Genomic DNA, 13119 nt, shown 5'->3' with positions numbered 1-13119 from the left:
AGGAGTCCTGTGGCACCTTATAGCCTAACAGAAGTGTTGAGGCATAAGCTTTCGTGGGCAAAGACCCACTTCATCAGATGCTCCAACACTTCTGTTAGTCTATAAAGTGCCACAGGACTCCTTGCTGCTTTTGCAGATTCAGACTAACACGGCTACCCCTCTAGTACCTGAAGATATACTAGCTTTAGTTTCCAAGATAAATCCTTCAGTTACTGCCTGTTATGCTGACAAATAGTGTCTAATTGTTTTCTTGTACTCCACTAGCTCTCTGTATCTCTGTGTTGTCTTCTTGTTTTGTGTGTGTGTGCTGCATCTAGCTCCACAAAAAGGGTTCCTAGGTGTGATGGTAATACAAATAATAATTAGTAATATTTTGTACTTGTGCCGTATTTTGATCTTTTCTGCTTCCTTGTATTTTAATATCTTCCTTGGGGGGGCGATACACAATACCTTCCATTTTAATTCAGTCAGTATACTTCACATTCTCTTCCTGGTTATTAAGGATTTTAAATAAGGCTGGGACCCAAATCAACTCCAACACCTCCCCACAGCTTGATTGCCAGTTACCTTTAGTCATCACTTGAAATCATTGGGCGACTCAATTTGAATTAACATTTTATGAAAAATTGTGAGAGTCATTAGATCAAATACTGAAGTCCTGGAACATAGGCTCTTTCCTTTACCCACTTATTCAGTAATTTGTAGCCAAAATTATCAAATTGGCTTGATATGAATTGTTGTAGAGAAACACATGCTGTTTGTGGTTCATTATTACCACATTCCAGCTATATAGATTTTTTTCTTCCCTAATATTTAAGTCATTGTTTTATTACTTCTCTAAGGTGCGTCTACACAGCAGGGCTTAACTCAAACTAAGCTACGCAAATAGAGCTACGTCAATTGCATAGCTTATTTTGAAATTGGAAGCCTCTACACAGCACTTATTTCGAAATAGAGCACTCTTCCTCCGACTTCCCTTACTCTTCCTACAAGGAGGGTTATAGGAGTCGGAGAAGAAGCCCTGCAGCTTGATAGTATTTTGACATTATTTCGAAATAACTGCCTGTTGTGTAGATGTGGACTAAGTTATTTTGAAATAACACTAGTCATTCCGAAATAATGCTGCTGTGTAGACATACCCCAAGCTACTTACTAGGTGGAAATTGCCAGGATCAGGCTTTTTCTGTCATTTTTGTATTATTTCCTCCCACTTCCCTTGTCCCCCTAATTCTGTTTCTCTGCTTCTGTTGCATCAAGGAAGACACAAAATGCTGTTTGCAGGTTGTGTGTGTTGGGTAAAATACATTCTCAGATTTTAACAAAATTAAGTCAAACATCCGTCACCATGAACCAGTGTTACTCCACCCATTGGTAGCAATGTATGTTCTGGAGCTAGGTCTTCAGAGACAAAAACAGTGGCTACTTCTAACCAAATATTTTCTTATATTATTTATTTGGCCAGCCATTTCCTTTAAGCTTAACTTTTATCTTATTGATGTGCTTGTTTGGTTTTATGTCTTTCAGTTAACTGCCTGCATTCATGGGTCTGCAGCTATGCTCTACCCAATGTTCTGGCAACATGTTTACATTCCAGTTCTACCCCCGCATCTGTTGGACTACTGCTGGTAAGATTGTAGATTCCTTACATCCAAACCGTTGTTAGGAAGCTGTGCATTTTAAGGTTGAAGTCTTTTTATGGTGTAACTGTTGGTCTAAAAAGGTAGATGTGTATGTTAAGTAAGTAGTTGATTCATTAAGTCCAATGCATTGTTTTCATAACATAATATAACAGCACCAGTCTTATTAGTTGTTCTAACATGACTTCTTACTATAGCATGCTATTGTATACTAATTTAAGATCTACTAATTTTAGATCTTCAAGATGCACTATTGCAGCATGCATTTTGTTTGACATTTTAAATGAAGAAAAATCAAACAATACATGATAGAGGCAGAAAAAGAGAGCTTCTGTTTTCCTATTGCTTTCCTAATTCGCTAGTTTACTTTTTCTTTGGTGCTTTCCTGTTATGATCTTGCATTTTACAGTGTGAGGGTAGAAATTGGTGTATAATTTGGAAGAGGGTGTAAACCTTTTCTCTCTCTCCAGCAAACTGTGCTCTTTCCCCTTGCTCCTCAACAAAGAGGAACAGCCAGCAATATTCCTGCACGAATCGGGGAGGCCTTTAGCCCCTCCCCCATCCTCTCTAAAGGACACCTAGGGGGTGGCAGTCTTAGGGCCAGCCCCTTTCATGTGCCTGATGATTGTCTCTTTTTTGTGTTTTTTTTTTTTGAGAAGCAGTCGCATTCCAGCCACATACCATTTTCCTGGCACAACCAAACCCTGACCTTGCTTTAAGTTATAAGAGGTAGTGGAATACCAAATTTGGTGGTCCTAGCTCTTACCATTTAGGAAGAGTTTTCGGACAGACAGACACACAGACAAAACTCTCTCAGAAATACAGTAGAAGATAAAGTGATCTTTGACTACATGATCACATTTTATGTCACATTTTGAGAAAAGCTCCTGCAATTTGGCTTTTTTTAAAAAAAAAAAACCTGGCAATACACTTAAAACTTGCCCGTTAAGTTCATGCTGCTCCTAATCTCTCCCCTTTTCCCATTCCTACTTAGCTTTGTACTCCTCTCTGTTCATTTTACATCAGGGAGTGAAGTGAAACTGACAAAAGGGGGCATAGGAAGTGAGGATGTTGTGAATAAAAATTAATATGCTGAAAAGTGCCTACTTAACCCTGACTGTGATCACCAGTAGAGATGCTGCCAATCCTTCGTTGTTTTAATACTAAAAGCCCAGAAGTCATATTCACTCTGTGATTGGGGAGGGGAGTGAATTAAGAACTACTCTGGTTCACGTAAATTCATATGAATAGTGTCATACCAAGAACTACATCTCCACAGAACAGATTTTTACTCAAAAATCAGTCTTCTCTCTCTCTCTGACCTGCCTTAAATGTTATGCTTGAAACAATATATTTTCAGTTCTAATAGCTAAGACATCCTACGTATGCATATGATGTGTGAGAGTCAGGAGGAAAAGTGCATGTTAAAAAGACATGCTGTAGGAACGCTTAGGCTAATGGCAGCCCATAGTGTGCCACTAAATCGTATCTAATAAACAGTGGCCAGAACCGTGCTACTGTTTAGCTGAATCGTGCAGCCATCATTGGTTTTTCATGCTTTTGTGCTAAATGTTTTTTCTGTTTTAATTATGTTTTTTCATACTTCACCAGAAAATGTGGTGTTACCAAAAAAAATCAGTATGTTTGATCTCTCAGAGGACAGAAAATAAAACAATGGTTAAATAAAGACTGCTATTGAGAAAAACAGATAATCTAATAAAAAATTATCACTTTAAGCCAACGTCTGTGGCTTCGATTAGGTTCCATAAATCTTAAGAAATTGGAATCTGTGCTAATAACTTTATTATATTGGTCTCTGTGACTTTTCTCCACATTCTTAGCAAAAGCCTATGCAGTGCTTCTAAATAAGGAACCAGCAGGGATAACTAGCATTTTAAGTGAAGTGGTAGGAGCCTGAAACATGTAAATTTAAAGGAGGTTTGTTCCTCTGCAGATGATTTAAATGTTAAGTACATGCCCATGTCGGGGATACACAGAATGGAATCTAAAAACTATTATCTCCTGTAGAAATGAACCTTCAATTTACTCACTGCACAGGAAGGGCAGATTCTAGTCATTTTCACTGCCAGCAGGTGCCCTTTCTGTACATAATAGGCTTTGCATGTGTAATTAACACATGAAGGCTGCTAATGTCAGTTTTTTTCTTCAGGTACATGCTGCTCGGAGTTTTCAGGACAACAGTGTGGGCCACAAGAGGCTTTTACACTGGGTTTGAAGATTAGGTATTCATCAACTTCCTGACAAAGACATGTTAAAAGGGGCTAAGACCGGACCCCGCAGTTGGGAGCACAGGTGTGCACAAAGCAAACACATAGGCCACGTACGAAAAGAAATAAAGATACAAATAGCTGAGCCAGACTGAATGGACTCTTTCACAGCATTTCAGTCTGTGACTATTACGAATGAACAAGCTAGGGAGCTAAAAGTATGATTTTAAAACCTATAATTATCGGGAAGACTCTAATTGCACATTCACAAACACAACAACTCATTATCTTAGCCTGATGTGAACTTTAATTAGAGTAGCAATCACACACTGTAATTTTCTGAATAAATCAATTTAGCACCAATTCACATGCCATAAATATGTTTCCTAAAATAACTTCCATCTATTTTGTGACTCTGAATGCAGAAAGGTGATTTTGGCCATGAAAACTAATAAATCCACTTTTTACTGTCTGCTTCAAAGCTGTGTTGTTACTTTATAGGCCTTTGCATGTTAGGAGAAGAGAATTGGAACTGACTTATTTTTAAACTTGAGGCTTTAATTTTGATTAAATTTTAAATTCAGTTACTGTCTGATTCTTTACTTTGCAGCTGTGACATACAAATTTAAAAGAGGAGAAACTAAAGCAGATGGTAGAAAAAATAAAAGGAGACAGACATCTCCAGTTTTTGTAAATATCGGAAAACATGCTTGTGGCTTTCATTCTAGTAAATGTTTCACATCCTAGCTCAAAAAGTGTTGTAGTCAACATGGGAATTATTTACTACAGATAAAGAACTGATCACAGAACAAAAAATGGATGTTATCTTGGGTACAAGGGATCACTTGATCATATTTATATTGTGTAAGCAGAATAAAGTCCAGACCAGCAATATATCCTTTGTTCTTATATAGGGCCATATTTACAAAGCTTGAAACGCGAGTCAGATTGGGAGGAAGAATTTGATCAGAAAGATGTTATAATTGGCAGTCATTTAAGGACACTTTGATTTACTCCCAAAAATTCACGAATGAGGCAGACGGTGATGCTGGTTTTTAAAAAAATCCCACTGTCTGGTTTAGAAAACCACTATGAACAGTTAAAAAAGTATTTTGAAGAAAGGGGAAGTTGAGAATAATGAATACAAATAAGAGGTTAGAAATTGTAGAAAATTGGTAAGGGAAGCAAAGGGACACAAGGAGAATTCTGTGGTCAGCAAAGTTAAGGACAATAAGGAGGTTTTGAAATATATAGGAACAAAAACATTCCTGACAATGGCATAGGTCCATTACTAGAGGAAAAAGGAGAAAATGTCAGTAATAATGCAGAAAAGGCAGAAGCAGTCAATAAATATTTCTGTCCTGTGTTTGGGAAATAGTCTCAAACTTAGACTGAGGATAAAGCAAAGCTTTCACCAAATTTATTGGCACAATTAGTAACAATACATATGCTTCAAACCACATAAAAAGATAGCACTAGTATAAAGTTAAGCTAATACCTTATACCATTCTTTACATTCTTAGAGCCCTTCTTGGGGATCTCATGGTGAGAAACAAATGGTAATTTATGAGTCCAGTGATCCAGTTTAGGGATGTTAAATATCAGTTCACTGAACAGTCCATTAACCTCATGAATTCTTATCGGTTACTTGACTATTCTATAGTCCCTGGGGTTGGGGCCAGCAGCCAGTGCACTCCAGCCCCGTTCCCGAGGAGCCTTCTGCCACTCTGCACTGCTGCCTCTATATCAGAGGCAGCAGCGCAGGGTGCCAGGCAGGAGCTGGTCCACGAGGGGAGCCAGTTCAAAAACTAGCTCATCACGCAGACCAGCTGCTTGTCGCCCCACGCTGCTGCCTCTGCTACCTGTCCAGGAGGAGGTGTCTGAGCTCCTAGACCCAGCGTGAGCCAGAACTGAGCCAGGCTGCTTGCCCACCCAGCTCCTAATACAGTTTAAATGCAGAGCTACAACAGGGGCAGGTCCCGGACCTGGCACAAGCCAGGCCTGAGCCAAGCTGCTGGCCAGCCTGCTAAAAAAAATTTACTGGTGGAGAAATGCATGTAGTCTATAGCATTAACCAATAAGCTTTTTGACTAAACTATTACATCCCTAATCCAGATCTCGCCCTTATATGGTGCTCTAGCCTGTTGTAGGGCTTGGTAGTTGCCAGGAATATTCTTCCTTTGTCTATCTCTAACTTCCTCACCCTAAAAATGTTAGGGTGTCAATATCCCATTGGATTTTATACTAATGCTTTTAATTTATTATCAGATATCTCAAGTCATTGTCAAGGTACGCTCGTGATTAAGCATCTGCCAACATTCCCATCCTAAAATACCGAGCCTACTATTAGTTCAGTGTTCTCCTGGTTATCTAGTGTTGTTTTGTACAAAAAGAGTCACTTATCCAGTGCACGAAAGCCTCAAAATCTTGTGCTGACTGCGTAAGTTAATGCTTTATAGACGGAACAGAATCACTGTGTTACTGCTAATTGCTAAAAGAATGCTAATGCTAGTGCTATGGGCTACATTTCTCTTCTGAATCTCTCTCAAAGTTTCAGAACAGTGGCCATTAAAGTGGATTTAATTTAAATCAATTTGATCAATCAGGAGGACTCAATCTAATCATGTTTTTCGCCATAAATGTGCATTCTTGTTGGTTGCGACAACCTTAAAACATACTCTTCATAACTCAGACACAGATGTAGGTTTTGTTTTTAGGTGGTACACATACATTTTTAAGCAGTGATTTATTTTGAAAACTTTTCAGATTAGTTTTACAACTATATCAGAAAATGAATGATTGGTTATTTCGTTTGCCAAAGGTAATTGAAGCAGATAGTGATGAAGTCAGTGGGAGATGAACTACCTCTAATTAAACAGGTCAATCTTTAATATTTGGAGGATTTTCTTACCATATTGTATTAGGAGGAGAACCTCATCAGACAGAGATTTAAATTTGTATTTAACTAAAACAACAATGTTCTGTATTCTAGAATTTTTCAACAGCGAACATAAAATATTTTAACAAAACGAGTATATGAATTTTTGAATATAGTTAAACATTCACGTTTTTTAAAATCGGGTGGTTTTTTAAATTGTTTTTAACTAAAATAGTTAAATTAAATATTTTAAAACTGAAAAATTAAATTAGCGGTCAGCCAGGTCAACATGAGAAATTTAAAATATTGGCTTCTGCAGCTGTCGTCGTCTTCACTTTCAGTTTCCTGTTTGTTCATAATCTGGAAAAGAAGTACAAGCATCCCTGCTTTTTCAGAACCCAAACAGTTTCTCGGTTTGGAATGAATTGGTCCAAAGGATGAAAATATTTTTTCTACACCAGCAGAAGAAGCTACTGCTATTAAATGTGAGATTATCACTTCAGCAGTCTCTGAATCCAAGTGGTTAAGTGACTTCCCCCAGTTCACAGGGAAGGGCTTATTTCATGGTCCATGACATGTCTTTCACATCTTTGAAATTGGCCGAGTTCTACTCATAATACAAGCATGCGTTAGTTTGTTCTATCTCAGAAATAAACCAAAAGCCCCTTAATCCGGCTTGTTTTTCCAACCACTGCCCATATCCATTTAGTTTCTGAGCTCATTGAATGTGTTTTACAGTCTGGAGTTCCTCCCTTCCGGTTCCATTTTAGAGCCTCTCCAATTTGGCTATTACTACTTGCACTCGACTGAAACCTACTCTCGCCAAAGCTCAGGACCAATAGTTCATCCTCATCCTTCTTGACTTGTCAGTGTCTTGGCTGCAGTCAGCTGTGCTCTTCTTGGAATTTTGTCCTCCCTTTGCTTCTGTATCTGTTACTGTCTGGCGGTTCTGCTTTTCTCATTGCTCCTTCAGTGGATCCTTCTCATCCCCCTTGCAACTTTCTGTACAGGTTCCATAGGGCTCTGTGCTTCATCCTAGTCTCCTCCCCCTCTTCAACTTATTTCCATAATTGTATCTGCAGACACAAATTCAGTTACAATCGCTATGCTAAAGACACCAATCTACCTCTGTACTTATGCCTGTCTCCATCTGTCCAAACTGAAATCTCAGCCTCTTTTTCTGACTTGTACTCAGGGATAGCTGTCAGCTTACACTCAGCATGACTCAGAGAGCTCTTAACCATGTCTGCCTTCTCGGCACTTGGTTTCGGCAGTTCTGACATTCTTATTAAATAGATTATTCTCCCTAGTCCATTTGTTGATTAACAGTGGAAGGGTGAAAGATTGACTTTTAATCTTGAATTAACTTTCTACAGATTTCAGTCTATCTATGGCCTGTGGCAGGCTGTGCTTCTGGACACGTTAATAAATGGCCAGGTTTTTGGAGTAGTGCACCTTCCCTGCTTCCTTTCATTTCTTTAGCCAAGGTTCCACTAGATGAGACGTTTGCAGTCTTAAGACTTCCTGCCGAGGTTCAGACTTTGTATTTTTGACACTGAAGCTGTCGTGTTCTCGAAGCGCCTTAATTAGAAACACATTCATTTCAGTGTATACTGGAGAAGGCTGGGACAGAACAGCTAGACACACAAGGAAGTTGAGCATTTGTGCAGCTGGCAGCTAATCTGCTGGTTTACACTTTGAGTGTAAAATTGTTGGGTCTTTCCTTGCCCCTGGAATGCGGCCATTCAGAAAAGAAGCGGTATGTGCAAAGGAAATACCTATTTCCTGCAATTAAAACGTGCAAAATGATTCCATAATGATTCCCATGTAAGCCTTGAACTTTATTGTGTACATCTTGTAATATGGCAAAAGCTACAACATACAAGAGAGTGGTTTCAAATACTACTGCTAACCAGTAAGGCATGAACCCCCAAATTCTCATAGAGCGAGTTTCTAACGTAGCAATGTCTCTGGTAAGTGGAAACTGAATACTGCATTGGGACACCAGGGGAAAAAACAGGAGTGTTCTTACTAGTACCCAAATTTCAGTAGCATGCACTATGTTGTGGGTGGTGTCTTTGCAACAATGAAGACGCTACCCTCAAGTACCAGGTCCTCACCAATAGTCAATAGAAAAAAGTTGACTGTGAAATATGAACAGATATCACGTACATCATAGACTCTCCACTGTCAAGAGGACAGCTGTACAGTCCTTGAAATGCAAGCACCAAAGAGAGACCAAACCAGCGAGGTGGGGGAGCACCTTCATAGCTTTCTTATCACAAAGGCTGTGTCATCAAGGCCAACCGATACCTCTCTGACACCACCCACTGTAAAGAACTTGCAGGCAACCCCACAGCCCAGTTTGCTCAGGAATTTAAGGATATTTTCAAATTCTTCCCCAGACAATGCTAAGAGAAATTCTACTATCTCATCCCCCGGGAACGCATCCCAGGAATCTTACCTGCTTCCCAAGATACACAAATAAGGGAACCCGGGCATATCCACTATTTCTAGCCATGGAAGGAATATTAGGACTCGTAGGAATCCTCCTCACACTAGTCATCACACTAGAGTCAGCTTCCACCAGGATACAACAATATCTGCAATACAACATTAACCACTTCCCTCAGACTACTGTCCTTGCTACTGTGGAGGTCGTATTCCCAGACACCAACATCCCTCACAGTGAGAGCATCACTGCCTGCCTCAGATACTTAATGGACAATGCACAACACTCAAATATGTACCCAGAATGTTGCTGGGGTGCAAACCTGGACTCCAAAGACTGTCCAAGATTTCCAAAGGCATCTGTACCTCCCTTCAAAATGTTTTTAGAAGTCAGGTCTGACTTTCCAAACCATGTGCACAAAAGATACTTCATTACTTTTAAAGATCCTTCTTGTTTTATATTGACATAAGAATGGCCAGACTGGGTCAGACCAAAGGTCTGTTTAGCCCAGTGTCCTATCTTCTGACAGTGGCCAGGGCCAGGTGCCCCAGAGGGGGAATGAACAGAACAGGGAATCATTGAGCGATCTGGCAAACAGTGGCTAGGAACACCATCCTGGCTAATAGCTATTGATGGATCTGTAATAGCTTGTTATTTGTTGATTGTTGGCAAATGTATGCAGCACAGTACAACAGAAGTAGAGTAAATTAGTTCATGCCCTGATGTGCTAACATTCTGTGTGCCTAATGGAAGTTGCACACCCGTCTCTAAATGCAGCATTTTGCCCTAAAAATCCATTGGTATATCAAACGTAGTGCCTTTTTTAAACCACTGATATCTCTGAAGGTGGTCATGGTGGCTCTCATTATAGCTAGAAGATTCCAAACAGCACTGTTTTCTGATGCTGTCTATAATATGGGGGTCTGTATCAGGATCTAGTAAAGTGCAACAATAAATTAATATTAAAATGCTCTCTTTCTGGTATGTATCAGCCTACGGATTAAGAGCTCGTCCCAATGGGTGGTGCATATAAGTAATTTAACTACATGTTTCATATGGGTAAACCTCTCTAAATGATGTTTCTTGAAGAAGAGAAGATCCAACGTTGTCCATAATGTCCTTCATAATAAAATAGTATGTTTGGTAGCATCCCTCCTTTAACAGCCCTTAAAAAAAAAAAAAGGAATGACAACTTCACCTTACAAGCTGCAGTGGAAAATTGTTAAAATTAAAGTTAAAATTTAAGAGATGGGATTTCAAAATAAAACTGACATGTTTTTGCCTCAAATGGAACGTTGCATCTGGATTTTTATTTTTAAATACAATTTAACCCTGTATCTCTGTTGTGTGTATTACAGCTGGCTTTTTGAGTGTGTGTGTGTTGTTAATCTCCAGCATTATCCGAATATAAATAGGCTGTTTGTTTCTCTTCACAGTGCCCCGATGCCTTACCTCATTGGAATACATTTAAGTTTAATGGAGGTAAGTCTCTCCCCTCATCCCTCAGAACAGTTTGTATTTCTATGATTTAGGCCCTACTCCTGCAAACACATCTGCTGAACTTTAAGCATGCGATCGAAACTAAACGTATCTACAGCTATGTCTCCACTTTCCATGCCGGAGATCGATCTTTTGGCATTCAGTTTAGCAGGTCTAGTAAGAACTCCTCACAAGGAGTAAGAGAAGCCAGTTGGAGCGTTTTGCTCCCATTGACCTACTTCTGTGGGGAATCTAAAACAATGAGTTTGGTCACTAGCTTTGCAGGGTGCTGATTTTATTTTGCTTTGTATTTTTACAGTGGTAAGATGTAGTACTGTACCTTGTAAAATAGAAACTACTGAAGCGCCAGACTACAGAGAACATAGGATTTTATATACTTCGTAGAGTAGGGATGTAAGCGACTAGTCGACTGCCCGAGAAGCAAACGCTTATTGAGTAGTCAAGTAGTGACTCGCCTAGTTGCTTTTCCCCGCCTGCTGCTTCTATCAGAGAGAGGCAGCAAGGGGCGTGGAGCAGGAGCCAGTGCTGGGGGGAGCTGACTTAAAGGCTAGTTCCCCCCAACATCGGCTCCATGCAGGGGCTCATGGTTAGGCTTGGGGCACCTGTCCGACTGCTGTACTTCCCCCTCAGGGCTCTTGCTACATTTCAAAGGGCAAGGCGGAACCCCAGGTGAGCGGGGACTGCTTGAGTCCCTGTTGCTCTTCTGCCTTTTAAATGTAGTAAGAGCTATAGGCAGCTCTTACTATATTTGAAAAGCAGAGGTGCAGTGGGGATAGTGAGTTCCCCACCTCCCTTATCGACTAATTGTGTAGTCGATGAAAATTCCATCGACTACTCGATTAGTTGATTTATTGAAATTTAACAGCCCCGTTGAAGAAATATTTGTGCTGCATTCTTCTACTTTTGACTATCAGATGTTTAACATTCTGTACAGCACTGTTAAGGAGATGATTATGGTTTTAGTGTGGCCTATAGCACTATCCAGTAAAATAATATACAATATAGTCATAATTTTAATAGATAGTAAACTTGATATGATTCAAGTATAGTTTAAGAGGCTTAATTTTGAACATCAAAAGTACAGATATTACATGAATTGTTGTGTTAAAACCTATTTTTGTATAAGGTACGCACTTCAACTCTTATCCCATATGTACTCACTCTTGGGATATGGGAACTAACATCAAACTGAGTGTGGTGAGCCCTTTCCTACAGGAGGTTAACAAGGATGTACCCTGCACAGTAGGAGAGCAGGAATTGGCAATGAACCAGCATAATTGGGAGGACTGAGCATGTGGCTAGAAACCAAGAACTGAAGGAATCAGATCCGAACTCTATAAGCAAGTCCCTTAATATCCGAGTCTTGCTTTAAGATAGAACTAATACATTTGTGTTGTGATGTTAATATGTGCACGTTACTATGTAGGCTAAGTATCATTGTTACTATGTCAGAGCCTTTATCTGTTGATTCTACCCCTTCCTCCAATCACAATGATGGAATCATCTCCCCTAACCCATTTTTGTGAGTCTGAAAACTTTCCAATATGTGACTGTTGTTTTTCTATTGTAGTCTTTTCCTTGTTTTAGAGAAGATTTATTCACACTTTTCTCTTAGTTTTGTGGTAGCTGTAGTGGGAAGGCATGGGGTTCCTTATTAATAGGCTTCCTTATTAATTCATGTGTCTGTGTTATTTCCAAGAATCATCCAGGCTAAGGAGGGGTAAAAGGATCAATTGGAGAATGGGAAATTTCAAATTCAGACTCAGTATTCAAATGTCCAGAATGCCAAAAATGGGTCTCACTCCCCCCCCCCCCCCCCCCGGGTTTGGATATGGACTTTTTCCTAAATGTCAAGGTCATTCATATCTGATGTCTCAGGGACCATATGCATTGTACACTGGAGTCATAGGAAGAGCAATCTGTTTTTTCCTCTTCTAGTAGAGACAATCGTGTCACTAAAGAACATATGATTTGATACTTGAACAATATTCTCCCTTTTGTCATCATTCTTTTTCCTATGTAGCCTTTCTTCTGGAGAAAATAGTACAGGCAGTCCCCGAGTTACGCGGATCCGACTTAAGTCGGATCCACAGTTATGAACGGGGTTTGCTCCTGGTCTGCTGGAGACCAGCAGACCAGGGAGACGGGGAGCAAAGCCGCAGAGCACGCGGGCAGCGGACAGCCCAGACGCACCGCGGCTGTCCCACTGCCAGCGTCCTCCGAGGCTTTGCTCCCCGTCTCCCTGGTCTCCCTGGTCTGCTGGAGACCAGCAGACCAGGGAGACGGGGAGCAAAGCCTCGGAGGACGCCGGCAGCGGGACAGCCACGGCGCGTCTGTGCTGTCCCTCTGCCCCCGTGCTCCGCGGCTTTGCTCCGGACGCCTGTGGTACAGCAGCAGGGGCACTGCCAGTTGGTCCTGTAGCAC

At 40.4% G+C, this 13119-nt stretch overlaps 1 protein-coding gene and 1 long non-coding RNA gene across 9 annotated transcripts in view; one reads left to right on the top strand and one right to left on the bottom strand.

Annotated features, from left to right (window-relative positions):
- The window catches only part of DENND1A (DENN domain containing 1A), a 361583-nt gene that overhangs the window by 219262 nt on the left and 129202 nt on the right, over positions 1-13119 (top strand). For all 7 annotated transcript variants that reach the window (XM_075905650.2, XM_075905649.2, XM_075905651.2 and 4 more), the window contains exons 10-11: positions 1525-1625; positions 10632-10677. In XM_075905650.2, coding sequence (XP_075761765.2) covers positions 1525-1625; positions 10632-10677 — 147 coding nt within the window. The remainder of the gene's footprint in view (positions 1-1524; positions 1626-10631; positions 10678-13119) is intronic.
- Positions 1-13119, bottom strand: part of LOC142819334 (uncharacterized) — a 105357-nt gene that overhangs the window by 54147 nt on the left and 38091 nt on the right. The window lies entirely within an intron of this gene.

This window comes from Pelodiscus sinensis, chromosome 23, assembly GCF_052426305.1.
Source record: "Pelodiscus sinensis isolate ZL-2025 chromosome 23, ASM5242630v1, whole genome shotgun sequence".
In the NCBI taxonomy this organism is placed as follows: Eukaryota; Metazoa; Chordata; order Testudines; family Trionychidae; genus Pelodiscus; species Pelodiscus sinensis.
Note: the sequence above shows the minus strand (reverse complement) of the source record. Positions and strands in the feature narration are given on the sequence as shown.